The 24263-nt window shown below is 35.0% G+C and overlaps 1 protein-coding gene across 5 annotated transcripts in view; it reads right to left on the reverse strand.

Annotated features, from left to right (window-relative positions):
* The window catches only part of LOC150096516 (polyamine-transporting ATPase 13A3-like), a 751182-nt gene that overhangs the window by 599433 nt on the left and 127486 nt on the right, over positions 1-24263 (reverse strand). For all 5 annotated transcript variants that reach the window (XM_090407885.1, XM_090407886.1, XM_090407887.1 and 2 more), the window contains one exon: positions 1578-1636. In XM_090407885.1, the coding sequence (XP_090264011.1) occupies positions 1578-1636 (59 nt within the window). The remainder of the gene's footprint in view (positions 1-1577; positions 1637-24263) is intronic.

The following is a 24263-nucleotide window of genomic DNA, read 5'->3' on the forward strand; positions in this document are numbered from 1 at the left end:
AAGATAACTGAGGACAATGGCAAGAGCTGTGTCAAGAACTGCCCTGGCCCTCTATGTAAGTATTTTGAGAATGATGTTACTGTTGGGAGAGACAATGGTGTGACAGTCATTCTAAGACTATATTTCACTTGACTTATGAATTAACTTCATTCATCAGCTGATCCTAGGACAGAAAAAGAAAATTTTAGTGCATCTTAAAATTTTTATTTCAGATGGATTCCAATGAAAAAAAATTTTTTCATTAAATTTTAAACCAGCATTTTTATAGCACAAATTTAATTGTGTTAGTATCACAATCACTCAATTAGACTGTAGCAGAAAGTATTCAAATTGTACGGGAACAATCTAATTGAGTGATGGTGGTACTACTACAACTGAATTTGTGCTGCTTTGAAATGCTGCTTTGAAAATCAACAGAATATTTCTAACTGAATATATTATTTATTTACCATGTCATTCATTTATTGTGTGGTCACAATAAAATGAAAGAAGCATTTAATTACACATACACTATTTTGAAAAATATTTTTCATGTTGTTTATACTGTGAAGCGCTTTTTGATAATCTAATACACAGCATTAAAATTGAATAACAAGACAATAAAATGAAAGAAGCAATTAATTACGCATGCACACACACACTGTACTATTTTGAAAAATATTTCTAGAAAATATTATGTTTAGGTAGTATAAAGACAATTAAGAACAAGGCATTTTTAATGACATTTTAAATTTTATTTATTGTTTAAAGATCCTCAGTAGTAAATCATAAAAGACTACCATTTATTTCAATTGCTCTAGATAAGCAGTTCCCCACCTTTTTTTTTATAGCTGTACCACCAAAATTGAAAAGTTTCACCAGCACTCATTAAAATATGTACGATACAAAATGAATTATAAAATACTGCATTAACAGTGACATAACTGCAATCAATAACAATTAAGTGAATATTACAACCGAATTTTCAACACAATCATAATATTCTAGTGACAGAAATAAGAAGAAATTAAATGAAAAGAAACATTGATGTGATACTAAATTATGTAAACAGGGGCATGCAAGACACAGATTATGCAGATTGACACATACTTTACTAAATCCTCAATGCTGCATCTTACTAAAGTAACAATCATATTAACAGTATAATTGCCATGGAAGAAAGTTTTCCAGGAACGAATAGAAAACAACTTGAGCTAAAAACTTGCTGGTAATTTTAAGCTTTCCATGAAATATATATTTATCTGCTCAGAGGTTGAACAAGCAAAAATATTTGAAAATCAACACATAATTTGTCAACTCCTCAATAGATTGAAAATTATATAAGAAAAACATGTAATTATTTATCTTTCGAGGGGAGAGAATTTTAATATTTTATTTTTCATAATTTCTTATATTAAAAAATTCAACCATCTGTAAATCACATATGACCAAATCTTTTTCCATGTACTGTGGGTTGAGGAACATTGCTCTAGATCAAAACAAAGGATCATTTTCTGTGTAATTTGGAACCTAGGGTTAAAGCCACTTAAGGAATTCTATAGAGAGAATATTAAACCTTAAGCAAAATAAATTCTTACTTGACATCTTCAGGAAAAATCTTCTTGATGACTTCAACATAAAGTTGTCTATATTGATCCTAAAGAAGAAGAAATTAAATGTTATAAAACTGTCGATATAAATTTCATAAGTAATAAAAGGAACTGCGAAGTGAATTATGCATTTATTATTATTATTATTTTCTTAACTTCCATGAAGTCACAGACTCATTAGGGGAGATCAACACTAGTCAATAAAAAGTCTATCACGCCACTCCTTAAACAAACCTACCTTTTGCACTTTCACCACCCTCTCAAGGCAATACATTCCATTATCCTACCACTCTCCATATTAAAAAAAAAAAAACTTACTTCTTACCCTTTTCCTCACTACTACTTGCAATTTCCAGGAATGGCCACTTGTCCTTGTTCCTTCCCCTCGTTCTAGCATATGAAAAACCTCCTCAGTGTTAATCCAATAATAATCCTTTAGCAGCTTAAATGTCTCGATCATATCCACCCACTTTGTCTTCTATCTATGAAGATAGATAGAGGGCAGTTTGGACATGCCCTCCACTATCTTCATAATCAACAGTGTATACAGTCCCAATATCATTTTTGATATCCATTTTTGCATCCTCTCCAAGGTTACTTTATCCCCTTCAAATACCAGTGACCAGATCTGAGCACAGATAGCGAGATATAGTCTGATCAAAGCTTTACATAATGCGGTCATCACACATTTATCTCTCTTAGTCAATGTCCTCATCATTGCAACAATTTTCTGAGATACCTTCAGAACCCTTGCAATACATCCTTGGAACTTAAAATTTCCATCTACAATCACCCCAAGATTCCTCGCTTCCTCCACTTCTGGCAGTATAACTTCACCAAGTGAGTTTTGTAATTTTTTCCAAGGTGCCTCGGATATAGGGTATGGTGATGGATTTAGAGTAATCTTTGTTGTGAGGGGCGGAGGGGGATTGTGGTTTACTGGTTTTGAATTTTTTTTGGGGGAGGGGGTAGCCATTGGCTGAGAAAGTGTTGAGAATGTGGTTTAGTTCTGTTGAGAATGTGGATAAGTTTAGCCCTGTTGTGCAGTGTCTTAATGACTCCATATTGTTGCGAGGAGGGGTGGTGGGATTGTTGGCGAATCTATCTACCTGTATGGGTGGGTTTTCTATAGAGTGAGAAAACCAAGGTTCCACCAGGCTGGCGGGTGACTAGTGTGTAAGAAAGGAAAGCAGTTGTTTTTTTCTTCTTCCAGAGTGAATTTGATTCTGGGGTGTTGGTTGTTTAAATGTGTTAGGAAGGAGATGAGTGCATCGGAGCCATGTAGCCAAATAGAGACCACATCATCAACATAGCGAAGCCAAATGGTTGATTTTTGTGGGGCAGAGTTTAAGGCTTCAAAAGTCCCCTCTATTTGTTTGTAGAATTTCTACAAACAAATAGAGGGGACCGCCATGGGATCTCCACTCGCCCCACCCTTGGCCAACTTTTATATGGAGACTTTTGAAAAGAAAGCCTTAAACTCTGCCCCACAAAAACCAACCATTTGGCTTCGCTATGTTGATGATGTGTTCTCTATTTGGCCACGTGGCTCCGATGCACTCCTCTCCTTCCTAACACACTTAAACAACCAACACCCCAGAATCAAATTCACTCTAGAAGAAGAAAAAAAACAACTGCCTTCCTTTCTTAGACACACAAGTCACCCGCCAGCCTGGTGGAACCTTGGTTTTCTCACTCTATAGAAAACCCACCCATACAGGCAGATACATACACCAACAATCCCACCACCCCTCCTCACAACAATATGGAGTCATTAAGACACTACACAACAGGGCTAAACTTATCTGTTCAAATGACAATGCCCTAACCACAAAACTAAACCACATTCTCAACACTTTCTCAGCCGATGGCTACTCTCCCCCCCCCAAAAAAAAATCCAAAAAATATTGAAACCAGTAAACCACAATCCCCCCCCACACACAACAAGGATTACTCTAAATCCATCACCATACCCTATATCCAAGGCACCTCGGAAAAAATTACAAAAATCCTAAAAAAACATGACTTCTTGTTACAGACCATATAAAAAAATTGGCATCCCTTATCCGCTCTACTAAAGACCAACCTCTCCCCCCCTAGACCTACCTGGTGTATACCAGGTCCCTTGCAGCTGTAAGCTGTCCTACTTTAGCCAAACAGGCAGGACAGCTAATATCAGAATTGCAGAACACAAGGACTACATCCGGTTTCATCAATACAGTCACTCTGGTCTTGCTCACCATGCACTGGATACCTGCCATAGAATATAGTGGAAGAAAGCCACGATTATACACCGTAGTAAATACAAATATGAAAGGCTTTTCATGGAATCAGCTTCAGCCCTAAGAAACAATCCAAACCTCAACAAATTTGGCTGCATGAGACTGCCTCAAATTTGGGAAACCTACATCAGAAGACCTTCAGCCCAATCGCCCAAGAATACCAACATTGCCCACTAGGGGGGCACCATCAGGACTTTAGGAGAAATAATAGCTTCCGGCTTCTTCCTCATTTACTGTGTGTTGTGCCTGCGTGCACGTCTTGTTCTTAAGTTTCTTGAAAATGGCAACGTGACATTGCCGAAATATTGAAGCATATTAAAATTTATTTTAATGTATATCCTAGTTGACGTAATTTCCTTAAATTATTTAGTAAAAATAGGTTGGAAATAATCCAATCCCAAATGTCTTAGGTAAATGTAGAGAAATTTGCATGAATAACCATGGTCAAGAACTATTTTTTTCAAAAAAAATAATATAACTAATATATATATATATATACACACAGTAGGCCCGTATCCGAGGGGTTTGGTTCCATCGTTTTCCGCGGATAGTAGCAGACACTAGTGAGACCCAGATTTTTGCACATACGTAGCAAAATTGAAGTCAATATATAATGCATACACTAAATTGTATGGCTAAATAAATAATAATAAAAAGAGTTATTGAGGTAATTTCTAGACTACCACTTCACCTGTACTATCCAGGGATGCTATCTACTGCATTTGGGCACATACATAGCTCATGGCAAAAACATGATGTTAAAAAAGAGAATCATGATGTCATTATATATTAACAGAATTGAAGAATTTAAAATATTTTAAGTTAAAACTTTGAAGAAAAACACAGATCTAATCCAAGAAGTTGGAAAATTAAAGTCTTAATATGTTATAATAAGGAAAAGAAACACATATATATCATTATAAATTCAGATCTAAGTTTGTAATCCAGGTCACAGCTTCAGGAGCCGCTTGTAAAAAGTCATTCCAGTCATTCTGATAAGCACGGAAGATGCATTCTGTTACAATATGTTGCATAGTCTGTCATGGAGCACCACAGTCACATCCTGGAGATGTTTGTCTGTTCCATTTATAGAGAATATCTCCACATAGGCCATGATTTGTCCAAATTCTATTTAGTACCGTCCATGTTTTGCAAGGTAGATCTGATCCTGTGATGATTTGATCACCTTTAAAGATGTTATGCAAATGTTCTTTCGTATTTTCCTTCCATGTTTCATCCCACTTTGATAAAGGATTAAAATTATTTAGCACTAGTTCTTCTCCTGCTCGTAGTGATGGATGGCGAGATTTCAATCTATTGACGTTAAGAGTTGGGAGATCCTGATGAATAGGTAGGTTCGGATTACCAGCAATTTTTTGGAATTCACGGACTGAAGAATTCAATCTACGTAGTTCTGTAGGAATAATGCCTGCTAAAAGAGGTAACCAATATGTTGGGGTCGATCTAATAGAGCCTGTAATTAATCTTAAGGTATTGTTCAATTGAGAATTGATAATCCTTGTGTGAGGGCTATTTAGCCACACAGGAGCACAATATTCAGCACTTGAGAATACCAAAGCAAGGGCTGTTATCTGAAGAGTAGAGGCTCTAGAACCCCGGGTTTGGGAACACATTCCATTGCTACTGGAGTGCACTTGAAGGTTCTGAAAGACATGGTCAGGGACAGATCGGAATGGAGAGTGTATGTTCGTGGAGTCAACCAGGAGTTGGAAACAACTCAATAGATCATAACACACAGCAAAATTGAAGCAGGAAATTATTAATAAATTGACTTAGTCTCACAAGCTAGGATTGTAGTGTTCTTTAGTGAATATGTTATGTAGTCAATATATAATGTATACACTAAATTGTATGGCTAAATAAATAATAATAAAAAGAGTTATTGAGGTAATTTCTAGACTACCATTTCACCTGTACTATCCAGGGATGCTATCTACCGCATTTAGGTACACATTCCATTGCTCCTCTATAATAATATTACATATTCATTTAAAATTATCATGAAACAATTTTTACGTCTTTAGAATCTACAAGGAGAAATGGAATGTGTGCCCAAATGCGGTAGAAAGCACCCCTGAGTAGTATGGGTGAAGTAGCAAACCAAAAAAATTGCCTCATTCAATAAAACTTCTTTAGTCAAATAAAATTTAACCCACATAATTATGTAGAATGAAATGAGAAAATATGCTAATGAAAATGTAATTGTTAATAAAATCTTAACATTTTTATTCTTATTAGGTGAAATTAACTGAGATCAGAACACCTTGTTGTGTTCAACTACATATTTATTGATCCTCCAAATCTTTGACAGTTGGCTGCATGCTTGCCTACTGAGAAAATCCTGTGGATTGAGGATCATCAATGATAGAAGCTTTGTCGACTTTTTTTAAAAAACATTGTTATTGGAAGCTGCCATTTTTGTCTCTTCAATTCAGTAAATAGGTTCTGTAAAGGTTCCAAAGCGTCTGTTACTGTGCGAGTAATTTTTATGCCGTGCTCCATCATTGAATCATAATCCATTATCTGTTCCTTTAATGTTTGAGCTGTTCGAAATATCGTGGCAAATTTTTTGAGTGTCCACGATGGTGGTTCTTGTTCGCTTTCATCCTCATCATCTTCTTCTGTAGAAGATTTGGCAAAATCTTTCAACTCCTCGTTAGTGAGCACCTCACAATGTCCATCTATGTAATCATTCAATTCTTCTTCTGTCATATCGTCAATTCCCTCTCCACCTATTTTCCGTGCTGTGTTAATCTGCGAGTTAATATGAGTTATCGTTGTTATCTGTGAGTTAATATGAGTGACGTCTTGGGAATTATGAATGGCATCACTCCACAAATTCTTCCAGCATGCAGTTACCGTTTCTGGTTTCAATTCGTCTGTTGCTCCCTTGATTAATACAATTGCATCTGCAATTGTGAATGATTTCCAGCATTCCATGACTCCAACATCAGCAGAATCCTCAATCATTGCACAAATCACGAAAACCTGCCGAGCATATGAGACTTAGAAGCATCTAATGACACCTTGATCCAGTGGCTGAAGAAATGAGGTCGTATTAGGTGGGAAGAAAGCTACTTGAACATTTTCATCTTCGGTAACTAGTGACTCAGGGTGCCCTGGAGCATTGTCTATTATCAATAAAACTTTCAATGGTAATCTTCCCTCTCCAAGTATTTTTTCACCTCTGGAATAAAACATCGATGGAACCATTCCATAAATAACATGGCAGTGACCCACACTTTAGGATTTCATTGCCAAAAAACAGGCAGACAACTTTTGTTTTCGTTTTTAAGGGCATGTGGATTCTGTGCTTGGTAAACAAGGCCAGGTTTAATTATGTGACCAGCTGCGTTGCCACAAAGTACCAGCATCAATCTGTCCTTAAATGCTTTAAAGCCTGCTGCTTGCTTCACAGTTTTATGGATGTAGGTCTGTTGGGGTATTTTCTTCCAAACAAGGCCAGTTTCATCACAATTAAAAACTTGCTTAGGATGATAACCTTTCTCTGCAATAATTTTTTTTTAATTCTGCTGGGAACAATGCAGCAGCTTTCTCATCGGTCAACGCAGATTCTCCCATAATTTTTATGTTTTTTAGATTAAACTTAGTTTTGAATCTATGCAACCAGCCCTTGCTTAAATGACTTTTCTTCCTCTTCTGTTTGTCTTGCAGCCGCATGTCTTCATATAGGATCACTGCTTTTTGTTGTAACATATTACCGTCAATAGGAATCCTTTTTCTTGTCATATCTTCCACCCACAAATTCAAAGCTTTCTCTACCTTGAGTAATGCCTTATCACGCACTGTACCCATAACTAGGTTTAGTCTAAAAAACATAAAAATTATGGGAGAATCTGCAGATTTGGGCACAATGGAAAGACTGGCATGAATTTTTTCTTCGTTCTAAACATTTCACCTATTAAAGATTTGTTTCTATTATAGATCTTGGCAATGGTTGCAATTGGCTTTTTTTCCCTACTTCAATCATATTGATAATCTTTGATTTTTCACTAATACTGAGCACTTCACATCTCCTCTTTGATTTTGAAGCCATTTTTTAATTTTTCACAATTTATTTGCTTGAATTTAAATGCAATTTTTAATTGCAATGACAGACAATTGACTACTTTCTTCGACAATTAGAGTAAAACTAAACATGAACAAACACACATGTTCAAGTCCACGTGCCTAGCAAAACAAGGATATTTCGACAAGTTTTCAGCCTGCATATATGCATCTTTAAACCGGTGTGCAGCTCGACCGTTTTGTGCACATTTTTCAAACAGCTGATAAGTGAAACCGCAAATATGGAGGACCTACTGTGTGCGCGTATATATATATATATATACAGTGGGTGATCGGTTAATGAACAGTTTGGACTGCGAACAACTAACAACTAACGAACTACTTTAGAACAACTAACACTTCAGCGAAAGATTTTTTATGTCCAGACAACAAACACAAGAAGACGTGATGCTGTGTGTAAGATTTGTAGAACTGTATTTTACTGCCATCTATGAACGGTTTCTGGAACGAGACTTGGACAGTTGTATACATAACCTTTTTGTGCCCTAGTTGATTTCTGTTCTCTGAATTTTTGTAAGTGCTTTTCTGAACATTTTATTAAAAAAAAAAAAAATGATAATATTATGGGGCCTAAAAAGAGTGGAGTGTCAAAAACTATGCTCACTATAGAAACCAAGCAAGAGATAATAGTCAAGGTAGAGTGTGGGCAGAAGATGTCTGATGTTGCTAGGCAGTATGGCTTGAACAGGTCTACAGTAGGCACAAATGAAGAACACAAATAATTAAGAAGACTATAATAAATTTACAAACAAATTTATTATAGTCTGACCAAGTGAAAAATTAACTTTCAACATCTTTCTCTAAATCCAGAGTAAATTAATAAAAGGTCGCACACACCATTTGGCAGCTCCTATAGGAGGAGATGACCTTGCTAATGCTTCTGCCTTGGTATCTCCACTTGGGCCTGGCTCCCACTGAAGAGACCTCAATAAAGGTCGAAACTAGTCTGGGTAGTGGCTCTTCCCTTAATGCATAACATTATACATATCCGCAAGGAGATGTGTTTTGCATTATGGGAGATACTGAGATAGAGTGTTGGTAGCTTGCTCCACCTTTGCAAGGAGTCGCCCAGTGTTGTACCACTTTACCCCAGTCCTGAAGATACTTTCAGGCGAAAACTTTGTTTGCACACGCTTGGATAAAGGATTAAACTAAATTTATTATAAGAAAAATATTCCTGGGCATAAACCAATGAAAGACCGATCAACGTTATTTTGGGAGCTAACGCTAGTGGTGATATGAAGCTTAAATTGCTTGTTGTCTATCACTCTGACAACCCTAGAGCATTCAACAAAAATTCCATAATTAAAGAAAGACTGCCAGTGACCCCTCACTTTAGGGGAACACTAACTCTCCCCCATTCGAGGATACAGTAGTAAAACAGTTCCACAGGCCAGCCACTGGTTAGTACATGGGACTGACCCAGTTAGTAAGAAATTTGGAGGGTTTCCAATCATCTAGCATCAAAATCCTGCAACCACATATTTTGCCAATTCATGCCTGGAGGAAGACCAAATACTGTGGCTGAAGGGGGGGGGGACTATTATTATCATGTGTATCAAGGATTTAGGCCCTAGCATGGCCTGTTCCAGCCTTAGAAGTCATCATTGAATCGTTTAAGAGCATGTCCTGGTTTTCTTTTTCCTAATGGCTTGTATTTTAAGGCATGTTTTGTAATCTTTCTGTTTTCATTCTTTGAACATGTTCCATCCATTTATGTTCATATTTTTTAATTTTTTCTTTTACTGGTTCTTGGTTTAATTCTTGCATAATTTCTTCGTTTCTTTTGTGATCAAATGGGGCATACTTTGCAGTTTTTCTCATAAACTTCATTTCTACTGTTATTAATCTTTGTCTTTTTGTTTTATTGTCCAGATTTCGCTTCCATACATTAAGACTGGTAGGGATAATATATTGTATACTTTTAGTCTGGTTTGTTTTTGAACTAGGTTCAGTTTATATATATATAGAGTTAATTACACCTGTTATTTTTAAATATTTTGCAATTTTTACGTTTATATCTTTTTCACTTTCATATGTGATCATACATCCTAGGTAGTTAAATGAATTCACCTGTTCTAAGATCTTATTATCTATTGCTATTTTAGTTCTTGCTGGATGATGTCCTTTAAAGGCCATAGTTTTTGATTTTTCTGTTGATATCATACCATAATCTTTGGCTATCTCATTTAGATCTAAAATGGCTTTCTGTAAGTTATCTTCAGAATCTGTAATTATTATTTGGTCATCAACAAAAAGGAGGGTGTTTAAGTTCACTGTAGGAGAAAGTTTAATTCCTCGATGTATATTTTTATTCCATTTTATTATTATTTCATTTAAGTAAATACTAAAAAGAGTTGCTGAGAGTGGACATCCCTGTTGGACCCCTTGGATTATCTCTCTCGTATATGATAGCTCGTGATTTAATCTTATTTGTATTTGATTATTTTCATATATACTTGTGATAACTTTTAGGATATTATTTGATATTTGTCTTTCTTTTAATATGTTAAATAATACGTTTCTTTTAACTTTGTCAAATGCTTTTTCAAAGTCAATAAATGCAATATGTGTTTCTAAATTGTATTCTCTTCTTTTCTCTATTATTAATTTTAGGCAAAAGGCTGGGTCTATACATGATCGTCCTTTACTAAATCTATTCTGTACTTCTAAAATAAAGTTTTCAGAATATTTCATTAGTTTGCTATTTAAGATTCTGCTATATATTTTGTAACAGGAATTTAATATACTGATACCTCTATAGTTTTTAGGGTCATCTCTATTACCTTTTTTAAAGACAGGAATCACAATTGCTTTTTTCCATTCTATTGGGGGATACCAGTTGAATAAATTTTATTTAAAAATAATAAGTCTTTCTTTGAATCTTGTTCCTGCATATTTATATAGTTCTGAACCTAGCTTATCTTCTCCAGCTAATTTTCCGTTTCTTGTTTCTTTCAGGCTGATTTCTAATTCTTCTTTAGTTATTTCCTTTTCATTTTCGTTAATTGTTTGCCAGTTGTCTTTTTTAAAATATTTGTCTGTCCACAATTCTGTGCAGTAATTTAGAAATTCTTCTAATTTCAATTCGGTGTTTAATTTAATAAAATAAGACCCAAAGTATATTGGGTCTTATTTTATATAAATCATGTTCTAAATTAGAGACAAATTTGTGTGTGTGTGGGGGGGGGGGGGGGGGAACTATCAAGTATCCTTAATATTTTATCTGTGACTGATTGTATGTAGGAGAGAATCACTATTCCTCTGAAGTCTTGTTTTTCATGTTCATCTAGCTGTCTTAGAGGATGATGTAGAATTTGGTTGGCCAATGTTCTATTGTAACCATTCTTTGGTAGGATGATGCTGAGGTAGTCAAGCTCTTGATTTCTTTTATTTGTATTAGTGGAGAATCTGCAAGCCCCATCATGCAGAGAATGAATCATGCCTATTTTTTGTGCCGAGTGGTAATGAGATGTGGCATGCAAGTGTTGGTTTCCTATACACTGAGAAATTGAGCGCATTCTGCTCGGATGCCTCTACAAATGTGTCCAAAAATAGTAAAGACCTAAGTAAAGTAAGACACACCTGTTTACCTCCAAATTCAATAGTGAATTTAATATAAGGGTGAATATTATTAAAGTATAGTCATACCCCGACTTATGCGAATCCGGAGTTAAGCGGTTTCTTATATGTACGTATTCCCATCCTGCTTCACGCCTCACCACTAGTCGTATCTTTCAGGTGCCGGCCGCATTCGCCAGTGTCGTACATGCAGTGAACAAGCACTGACATGTTTCGCACAGCCTCCATTCATACACGATTTTTATAGTCTACAAACCTTGCGATTATTTAATGTTATGTTCTTGATAAAAATTTTATCACATAAAAAATAATAATGTCATCCAAAAGAAGCAAATCCGATTCTTCTACAGCTAGCAAGAAAAGAAAAACATTGACTTTGGAAACAAAACTCAACATTATTAAGGATTTTGAAGGCAGAATGAAAATTTGTGAGCTAGCAAAGAAGTTTAATCTATAGGAATCCACAGTAAGAACAATCATAAAATAAAGGTTTACAGATGTTGGAAGACATAGATTCTAACGAGGAACGAATTGTAGCCACAAGGCAAGGAATAAAAAAATCATTAGCTTGCTATGAAGAAATTTTACATGACAAGAAAAAGACATTATGCCGTCACACGAATCTATTAGATTTTATGAAACCATCGACATCGAAATAACTTTCTTTTTTTTTTTTTTATGTATGAAAAACTACAATTATGATATTTCTTAAAAAATATAGGTATTTTTGTTAACCTTTGATCCCAATTGTATGTTTGTATATACAAATTACATGCAAAATTATACCCTGAGTTATGCGAATTCGACTTACGCGCTTTTTGTTGGTCCCACCTACCACGTAACTTCGGGGTTTTACTGTACATGAGAAATTCTTCTAAATGAGTAACAGAACCATGCCAAATGATAAAAATGCCAACTTATCTGGGCTAAACTTTATATCATGTGGTTTAAGATATATTTCACACTACATAAGACATATAGGCAGGTCGGGAGAGGTATGCCAATCTGAACACATCAAGGACAGAGAATGAAAGAACACAAGACAGAACTAGCAGCAAATACAACTCAAACCAAAATGCCCCACATAGATAGCAGTTTTTTTTTCTAGAGCATTCAAGAAATCAGCTGTGAAATGATCAAAAATTTTCAACAGTGCAATAAAAAAAAACCAAGGGATGATTCTACATCAAGTCTGGACTTCTCTAATTCAACACGCCACACGCGTGGTTACCATTAATTTGAACAGTCCATGAACCAGCAAATTTCATAGCAAATATAGCAAATGAATACTTTCCATTGTCATTCCTGTTCAATATTTCACTATGTATGTTAACAGTTTTTCAGTTTCTTCATTTATTTCCTGATGATGTGAAATAAAAGAATTTTTATGAAACTAGTAAAGTAATCAAATTATTCTAGCCCATCCAGTTCTTTCTGTGGAATAATACAGAAAAAGTAGTTCTAATATCTTCTCTCCCCACAGAAGCCTATGCTATAATATTATTAATTTTGTCATAATGGAATACAGCCAATGACAAGGATATGCATATGTCATTTTTATCTTATACAGTGCCCAGTCATACCACAAGGTAACCAGTTAATTGCAACACCGCAACCTAAATAGATATGCAACAACAGACAGCAATAATTAGCTTATTAGTGATGGAATATGCAAAATTTGATTGTTAATAGTGGATACTAAAACTTGAAAAGTTGAGGAAGAAGTATTTATTTTCCCAAAATATTTCACGACAATGATTATAACCTAAATGTTTTTCAACTATCTTCTAAGTTGTCACCATATCATATGACATAACTGCCTCTGTTCATCCAAGGATCTTTCCAAGCCAATAAGAATTAAGAAACACCCTAATATAGTCATATCTGCAGACCTAAGAGTTTTATTTTATTAAGTTTTTTCAATGCTTGCTTATAATGGCAGGGAAAAAATTGCTTGCTTTTTTTTCCATAAAAGCAATTAAAGACATATTATAAATGTTAGGAGCAAAAAAGATATAATTAATAAAAAAAAATAATAATAATAAATGATTATATATTATAAAATGTATGATTTTTTTTTTGTCACAGACTGATAAACACACAAATATATACATAATTAACACAATATTATACTGTAGTTAATAATACATAGCTACTAACACATAACTAATACATATTTGCTTCGACACAGGTATAATACAATACAAGTTATAATTAACCATAGTATTGATGAAAAGCCAAACAGCTATTTTTTCTGGCGAGGTGATAAGTAAAGGGAATAAAAATCACTCATTGTTTTTCAGCCAGTATGCGAAACTCTAAGATCGAAAACTGCGATCTAAACGTTTCATGCCGACGAACTGTCGCCAGATCCAAGCGTAAGTGACCACTTGGTAGTGCCACACCAAGGCAACTGGTGGTCACTTACGCTTGGATCCGCTGACAGTTCGTCGGCATGAAACGTTTAGATCGTAGTTTTCGATCTTAGAGTTTCGCATAAACAATAAGGGATTTTTATCCTTTACTTATCAACCTGGCCAGAAAAAATAGCTGTTTGGCTTTTCATCTTAGTTATAATATAATATAGTGGCACACCTTTCTGGCATTCGTATAGCAAAGGTATGTAAGTTCTTTTCACTTAAACTTTGATATCATCTAGGTCTAGCTACTCACTGATGAGACCTCAAAAAAGGTTGAAACCGGTCTGGGTAGTGACCTCTCCTCATAATGTAAAGCAGTACTACATCTCCTAGGAGCTGTGTATTTTTACATTATGAGAAAATATCAAGAATAGTGAGAGAGCTTGCTCCACCTTTGCATCGAGTTGCCTTGGTGTGGTACTACGAAGTGGTCACTTACGCTTGGATCCGCCGACAGTTCGTCGGCATGAAACGTTTAGATCGTAGTTTTCGATCTTCGAGTTTCGCATACTGGCTGAAAAACAATAAGGGATTTTTATCCCCTTTACTTAACCATAGTATTGATAACTGGACACACGTATTTACAATATTAAAGAATTATAACAATTATTTGCATTATTGAAAATATTTCAGCCAGAAATTAAAGGGCCACCACCAATGCATCAGCATAATCATCACAAGGTGGAACTAGAATGAGGAACGTTAATCCTATTTACAGAGCTGAGATATGTGCTGCAGTGCCACAATACAGGTGGTTACAAAATCAAATGTGATTACAATCAAAGCTAAAACTAAAATTAAATTATATAAATTCCAAAAATCAAGAAATTTATATAATTAAATGAAATAGCATAATAATAATAAAGGGTGGGAGCCCTGTGTGTCAAGTTCACTACTGACTATGAATCCAACAAGTCTTCCCTTTTTGGATACGACCAAGAACCTCAAATTTTCTGTTTATAGGAACCTTCCTTTATTGGCAGATACATCTATTCATCCTTTGATCATGAATTCATCACAAAAAGTAGGTATTATCAAAAAGTCCTGTTCACAGAACTCATGCCATCACCTGTCAGATTTCCTTCAGTTAAATGAATTAAATAAAATAAAAAGCATTCCAGTGACTAATAGTTGCAACAAAACTAATATTCAAAACTCATGGACACTTATCAGTCAGACTAAGAACTGATGTGAAAACAATTTCCACATCTGGCATGAGTTCCATAAATAAATAGCAAGGAATTTTTGCTATCTTCAAAAATTACTCTCCTTACCAGGTGTCTATCAAGTGGCCCATTCATACCATCTTTGTTACTTTGGAAAGACTGGCCACTCTGCCAAAATTAGAAACCAAGAACATAGCAGGAACATTGCCACTCTGCCAAGATTAGAAACCAAGAACATAGCAGAACAACACTGCATTTTTAGAATCTGACAAGTCTATCACAGAATTCCTTGAAACCAAACTAAGATTCTTCATTCCAATAGATTCTAATTTGATCATCTTTTTTCCTGTAACTCATTTAACAGTACAAAATCATTCACATCTTAACCACTATGACTGTATACTAATCTCAAAGTTTTGGGAAGTACCTACTATTCTTCAAACTGGTCAATTTTTTTTTTCTTTTTTGACAATATTGATTAAATTATTTAATTTTAACTGAAACTGGTTCCTTTTAACTAATAGTGCATTCCTACCAACTCAGCTGAATTGGTAGGAATGCTATGTGATTCATATAACATGATTCATGTTGTGAATGCAGTTAATGATCTATTTTCTTCTGATAATGTCCATACACTGGATAAAATATAATGGAGATTTATAATAAATACTTTTTTTTTTAATTTTTTTTTACACATGATAGCAGTATAAATGTTTAGAAATAATGCAGTCATAATTAATAAAATATAACAATAATCAGGACATATGCACCAGAAGATGGAAAAGAAGAAGACAGTAAAACCTTTCACAAAGAACTGCAGAAAGTCATAAGGATGTCGGATTATACAGCAGTATATTTAGATTTTGCAAAGACATTTGATTGGAATGGATGGGGCTGAATAGTAGATTAGTTCGCTTTGGAGAATGCCTGTCTGATAGGTATCAGCAAGTTGTGAATGGAGGAGCAATATTCGAGAAAAAGAAAGTTACTAGTGGTGTACACTGAGGGTCTGTTTTGGGTCCATTGCTGTTTAATTTGTATATAAATGATAATGGGGTGATTAAGGGTTAAAGCTGTATAACCGAGAAGAGACCTCCACATAGCCTTTAAAGGAATACAGAGAACCGACCAGGACTTCTGACCTAATATCCGATCCTCACCTTCTCTTGGTGCACCCTGTTAGGTATCTACCTGGATAGTGAACGAACGACGATGGGTGGCAATTTGGGATTCAGCCAACCAAGCTTTATTCTTATTGGCTAAAACCAAAATAGAAAATGATGGTACAACATGACAGAATTTAATGCCGGCTGGGGCATCACCCAGTTAAACAAAGACACCCGTTGTTTTTGCCAGGGAACCAGCCCAAACAGCAAAAAGTCAGCTACTGGAACAAATCTTAAAACACACCTCACCTCAACATCACCAGACTTCAAGATTGGTACTATCAACATAAGAAGCCTGAATGGCAAAGCAATGGAGCAAGCTGAGGAATTAGACAAGTACCACATCGACACAAGAGGGGTGACTGAAACAAAAAAGACAAAAACTGGTGAGATCTTTCTGAGCAATAAATACAAAATGTTATATTCATGGCAATGACAATCAAGGAAAAGAAGGAGTAGCCATAGTATTCAACACAAAATACGAGGCTAATCTTCTTGAATAGCAGATAGCCTCAAGTAGAGTAATGTTTGCAAATATCAGAATGGAGAAGTGGACAATGAGACTTATTTGAGGCTATAGTCCACAGAAGGATCTACTAAGGTAGAAGTGGAGGAATTTGTTGAGGCTTTAGAAAAAGAAACTGACACAATGAAAAAAGAAAAGTTGGTCCTTGTGGGGATCTAAATAGCAGAGTAGGAAATGACTGTCAGACATACAAAAATATTTTGGGAAAATTTGGAGAAAAGAGCAAAGTTAATAATAATGGATAATACCTGTTGGATTTCTGCTAAAGACATGGACTGGTTATTACTAACACAACGTTCCAACATAAAAATGTGCACAAATTCACAAGGACAGAAGAGACATGGAATAAGAATGGTCACATTGACTATGTTATTGTTGATAGTGAACAGAGGATTGGAAATTAAAAGTGATTACCATTTAGTCTTGAGGAGGATAAAATTGAATTTCATATCGAAAAGAAGAACATGTAAGAAAGTTTTAAAGCAAATAAAAGTTGAGCAGCTCTCATTGGTGAATTGAAGACTAAAATACACAAACATTATTCAAGAAAAAATGAAAGAGGTTGAGAACAGGAACGAAACATTGGAGATTCAGCGGCAAGCCCTGAAGAACACACAAATTGATTCAGACAGAGAGACATGTGGTGAGGTTGTCTGCAAAGATAGAAAAATCAGAACTCCATGGTGGACACAAAAAGTTAAAGAGGCAGTAAAGGATAAGATTAGGATCAGCTTGATTAGTGTTGTTTTCTCTTAGAGAATACACACTTTCTAAGGTCACAAGCTGACTTATTTGCCAGGAACTATTGATATGCTTTCTTCTTTTCCTTTACTGCCTCTTTAACTTCCTGTATCCACCATGGACACAGCGAAGCTAAACACTGTGTAAAACTAGATAAACTAAAGTCATGGGAAGACTTGTAAGAACATAGAAACTAAATATCAGGGTGGCAAGATATTCTGGAGGTTGTTGAAGAAGCTCAGAAATGGAATAAAGAGTCATTAAAAGGAATTAGAGATGATATAGGTGACATAAAAACTGGAGAAAAAGATATCCTTGAAGTATGGAGTAATTACTTTGAAAAATTGCTAAATGAAACAAGCAGTGATAGCACAATGGTAAGAAACACAGACAAGGCATGCAGTCAGGAATACATATCCATACTTGAAATAGAAAAAGCCATCAAAGGCCAGAATGTGGAAAGGCAGAATGAGTAGATGATATTCGACCAGAAATGCTCAAGTATGGAGGTATAGAAGTCTTACGGTAGCTGCACTGCATAGTTCAGAAGGCCTTGACAGAGGGACGAATTCCAGATGACTGGAGTAGAGCTCTCATAGTACCCATATATAAAAAGGGAAATAAAACTCAATATGAGAATTACAGAGGTATTACACTAATGAGTGTTCCTGGTAAGATTTATGCAAGTATACTTAAGAAACGGTTGAGATAGACTGTGGAAGTAAAGCTTGGTGAAAAAAAAGCTGATTAAGGTCAAATAGAGGCTGTCAGGATCAGACCTTCACTTTAAGACAAATAGTTGAGAAATGGGAATATAACAAAGATCTGAATTTACGTTTTCTAGATCTGAAAAAGGCATATGACAAGGTGCCAAGAGAGAAGCTATTCAAAATGCTACAGTTATATGGTATCAATGGGGCATTATATCAAGCAATACTTAGTCTTTGAGTTGTATATCAGCAGTTAGAATTGAAGTATAGGAAGATGGTTTAATGTTAAATCTGGTGTGAGACAAGGATATGCATTATCCCCTCTGTTATTCATCATCTATATGGATCACATTATGAAGGAAAATGGTATTAAACCTGACATCAAAATTGAAGATGTTAATGTCAGCTCTGTGCTTTATACAGACAACAGACAATGTAAAAAACATAGGGAGATGTTATACTTCAAAATAAATCTGCTATATAGTCTGCAAGACTCCCTGACTGTTGTAAATTGTTGTAAATTGAATAACTGTTATAACGGATATGATATGAAGGTCAGCAATAACAAGACAAATACAATGAAAATAGGCAGAAGCATTGAAAATATCAACTGCATGTTGAATGGAGAACCTATAGAACAAGTAAAACATTTCAGCTACTTAGGCACAATTCTTCTTAGTGAAGATTGTAAATTAAATATGGAAATAGAGAACAGAATCAACAAAGCTGGTATGGTAGGAAGTCAACTGAATAAATTTATATGGAATAAGAGAGAAATTAGTCAAAACACTAAATTATCTGTATACAAGACAGTATTCAAACCAATTTTAACTTATGGATCTGAGAGCTAGGTCAGAAGTAAAAAAAATACTTGACCAAAAACTAGAGACTGCAGATATGAGATTCCTGAGAAAGATTAGGGGCATGAACAGATGGCATCAATGGCAATATCATATTAAAACCGAGGATATCAGGAAAGAACTTGACACTGTCAGCATTCAGAAATGAGTTAGTAGATCTAATCTCAGGTGGTATGGTCATTTAAACAGAATGAGAGAGGAAAGATTAGAAAAACAAGTGTTCTCTGTCAAGTTGGCAAGAAAAAGACCTGGAGGAAGACTAAGATATAAATGGATTGACATGGTAAAAAGTGCTTTAGAACAGGGCTGTTCAACCTTTGGTAATCCGAGGGCTGCATTTAAAAAAAAGTTTTACCCGAGGGTCACATCATAATGCATATCTAGTAATTTGGTGAGCAGCAGAGACACAACCTCGATAGCAGAACAAACAAACAACACTAATCGTGCGCTCCCATTCCCCGTGACCAGCCAGAGCATGCACGTTGGAACAAAACAGTATAAGAATGCTTTTTTGACACATCTAATATTTGAAAAACACGTTAGTATATAGTGATGTAAAAGTACCATATAAAATTAACAACATCGCGATTATCAGTTAGTGATAAAATTAAAATATCTAGTACACATTCGATTCAAATTGTTATTTTATTTATTTTTGCTGAAAATCAAAACCCACAGGCAGGCCGCAGAAAATTGCACCGCGGGTCGCAGGCTTTTGTACAGCCCTGCCTTAGAAGATAGAAATTAAGATCTCATAATGTTGGAGTCTTGACAGGTAATAGACTGATTTGGAGGAAAATTGTAGATAGGAAGGAATGATGTAAATTTTTCATGTAGTACTATCATATCCTGTACATCCCTTGAGGGTAGATGTCAGGAATTTGATGATAATTATGATAAATGTTATTTTGAGAGGTCAGAATGGTGATATGCAGTTATTTGCAGATGATGCAAAGTTGGGGGGAGTTATCAGGAGTAGAGTGGAAGCTGTGACTTTGCAAGAGGACTTGAATACACTGGCTGAATGGTAAGTGAGTGGGGATGTCAATTCAATGTTGTAAAGTGTAAGGTTTTGAAATTTGGGAAGCAGAGATGGGAAGTAGAGTACACAATCGGTGGAAATATCTTGGAAGAGATAGATAAGATGAGAGATCTGGGAGTGATTGTAGACAAGGACTAAAATTTCGGGGACATGTTACTAAAATTGTGAGGACAACACAATTTTAGTAACAGAATGAGAGAGGAAAGATTAGAAAAACAAGTGTTCTCTGTCAGGTTGGCAGGAAAAAGACCCAAAGGAAGACTAAAATATAGATGGATTGACATGGTAAAAAGTGCTTTAGAACAGGGCTGTTCAACCTTTGGTAATCCGAGGGCTGCATTTTAAAAAACGTTTTACCCGAGGGTCGCATCATAATGCGTATCTAGTAATTTGGTGAGCAGCAGAGACACAACCTCGATAGCAGAACAAACAAACAACACTAATCGCGCGCTCACGTTCCCCGTGACCAGCAGATAATGGGGATGATGCAGAGGGCACTGACTTGTAGAAGTAAGGATGTTATGGTTCCCTTGTATAAGTCTTTGATCAGGCGGCCACATATGGATTACTATGCACAGATTTGGTCACCTGGTTTTCAAAAAAAATGACAATGTATTGGAAAAGGTTCAGAGACGATTGACTAAGATGGTTTCTGGTCTCTGGAATGTTGAGTATGAAGACAGATTGACAAAATGCAATTTGCAGAAATTGGTGGATAGAACGAGGAGAGGGGATATGATCGAGACATATAGGCTGTTAAGAGGTTATTATCAGATTAATATCAGGAAGGTTTTGCACAAAATGAGTGAAGATAGGAAGAAAACAAGAAGTCAACCCTGGAAACTGTATAGGGAAAGTGAGCAATGGGGTGAGGAGCAGGTTTTTTGAATGTAGAGTGGTGAGTGATTGGAATGCACTGTCTGAGCACAGAGGCAGTGAACATATTTAAGGAGCAATATGATAAACTGTGTATATAACATTGGACCTCCCATGATGAGTCTTTGACTCCATGGAGGTTTTTATAATAATAATAATAATATAATATAATAATAAAGTCATAGACAAACCTGACTATTTACTATTAGCAGGGAGTTTAAATGCCAGAATAGGAAACAGCAAATACAAAATAAACACAGGGAGAGGAGAAAGAAAAGACAGTAAAGCCTTTTAGGAAGAACTGCAGATAAAAATGACTATTTACTACTAGCAAGAGATTTAAATAGCAGAAGAGGAGACATGAAACACACATGCACAAAAAAAAAAAAAGATAGGGAGATTTGGTGAAGATACATATAATCAAAACAGACACAAACTGTGAGATTTTGTAACAATATGAGAATAATGCACTCAGTATTTGAACATAAAATACCTAAATATACATGGTCAGTCAGAGGATGTAAATCAGTTATTGACTACATTATCACAAATTTTAAATTAGCCGAGTTAATCCTAGATGTAAGAGTATATTGAGACTTTGAATTAAACTCTGATCATTATATGGCATTCACAAAAATTTGATTTAAATCAAAATGTCTAAAAATAAATAAAGTGAAAAATAACTATCAACTGAGTCGCAAAATTTCTTCATTACAAGATACCGAATAGTAGGCAATAATATCAGAAATGCAGTGATTTAAAAAAAGAAACCATACAGGAATCAAATGACGTAGAAGAGGAATGGGAAAATCTGAAACAAATGCTGACAAAAGCAGCAACAGAAAGCTCAAGAATAAAGACTAAATAGAATAGAAAAAGAGAACTACAAATCTGGGACAAAGAAATAGAAAAGATAATAAAAACAAAAAAAGAATTACTAGAAATAGCTAAATTTCAAAATAGCAGAAGCAAAAATGGAGTACAAAGGAAACAGTGCAATTACAAAACAACAAGAAAAACAAAGAGATGGAACAATTTTGTAACTGAACTAGAAAATGATATAACTAAGCCACAACCAAAAACCTATAAATAATAAAAACATGAATAAAGAAATAAAAGAAATAGTAAAAAGGTAACCAATAGATTTAGAAAATTGGGTAACTTATTTTCACAATCTCTGGACTGATGATAATAAAGAAGTAAAACTTTATACAACAGAGAATGATTGTAACTGTTAATATTTGGTCCCTTGACACGAAGTATGAGAAATTTTCTTTTCGGAATTATTAGTGGACCATAGTTCTTTATAAATATATACAATCATCGACAAATTTCGCCAGCTAAGTCTGTCTGGCTTCTTCAGGACAAGAAATGGATACACTAACGTTAAATGCTAAAAAAGAATGGACTAACAACAGTTAAATTAATTAAAATTGAAATGACGCATAACACCAAGGGCATAGAGTCTTAGTCATTGTTTGTTGATCATGTTTCATAGTTTTTCGTGAACTTATTAAGTTCACGAAAAACTTAATAAATTCACTATGTTAATAAAAACATAGTGAATTTATTAAGCTTTTCCAAATGTCTTTTAGTATCATGCCTTGATTTCTGTTGAGATTGTCTCCTGTCTGGAAAACCACTGCAGCTTCTTTCAAGTTTCTACATCTGAAATCTTCTCCAATGCATTTGCATGGAGCTGTTATCCCAATTGATAGAGAGGTTCGAAATCTAGAAATGATGGGCTAATCCTGAGGTATATGTTCTGTTGTTGTTGATATCCCCTATATGTTCTTTTTTTTAGGATTTCTAGGCTTTGTGATGTTTGGCCTATATAATTCAGTCCACAGGAACATGGGATGTTATATACACCTGCGTACTTGTAGAAGGCAATGCTATCCTTAGGAGATCTTAACATGTGTCATGTAGTTTAAATAGGTTTGAAGGCAACCCTGATGTTGAAAGACCTCATGATTTTTGTTATTTTTGTTGAAACTGAATCAGCATAAAGGATGATGTATACTGCGTGAGCGGAGGTTGGCGCTGTGGGTTGTTTTCATTGAGAATCTTTTGGATTATACTTTTTGGGTAACCATTTCTGACTAGAGTTTGAGATATGAGTGAGAGTTCATCAAGTAGATCTTTTTCTTCTGTGATGATATTTGTTGCTCTATTTTTAAGAATATGTATAATGCTAAGTTTTTGTGCATGATGGCGAGTAGATTTGAAGTGAAGGTAACGTCGGTAGACTGTGAGCTTGATTTGTCCATTCTCGTTTTTTTTTAATAAGTGTGTCCAGAAAAGGTAATTGATTGTTATTTTCCAACTCTAAACGTGAACTTGATTTTTTGGTGGAAAGAATTTATTTCTTAAAGGAACTCGTGTAATGCATTTTCTGCGTCTTTCCAAATAATGAATTACATTGTCCACATATCTCCAAAAGACTAATGGTTTCAGATTTATTTTGGATAGGATGTCAACTTCTAGCTTTTCCATGAACAGATCCGTGCAAGGTGGTGACTAGGAACTGCCCATGACTAGGAATAGCTCTCAGATCCACAAGTTAAAATTGGTTTGAACACTGTCTTGTATAGAGCCAATTTAGTGTTTTGACTAATTTCTCTCTTATTCCATATGAATTTATTCAATTGGCTTCATATCATACCACCTTTGCTGATTCTGTTGTCTATTTCCATATTTAATTTACCATCTTCACTAAAAATCATGCCTAAGTAGCAGAAATGTTTTACTTGTTCCACAGGTTCCCCATTCACAACACAGTTGACATTTTCAACAATTCTACCTATTTTCATTGTCTTTGTCTTTTTAATGCTGACCTTCATACCATATCTATTACAACAGTTATTCAATTTAGTCAGGGAATCTTGCAAACTTGTAGCGGATTTATTTAGAAGTATAACATGTCCGCATAAAGCAAAGAGCTGACATTAACATCTCCAATTCTGATATCATGTTTAATACCACTTTCCTTCATAATGTGATCCATATAGATAATGAATAACAAAAGGGATAATGTACATCCTTGCCTCACACCAGATTTAACATTAAACCATCTTCCTGTACTTCCTTCAATTCTAACTGCTGACTTACAACTCAAATAAAGACTAAGTATTGCTTGATATAACGCCCCATTAATACCATATAATTGTACTGTATTGAACAGCTTCTCTCT

This window comes from Typopeltis vanoorti, chromosome 18 (genome assembly GCF_054136105.1).
Source record: "Typopeltis vanoorti isolate ZY-2024b chromosome 18, IOZ_Tvanoo_1.0, whole genome shotgun sequence".
NCBI classification, from domain to species: Eukaryota; Metazoa; Arthropoda; class Arachnida; order Uropygi; family Thelyphonidae; genus Typopeltis; species Typopeltis vanoorti.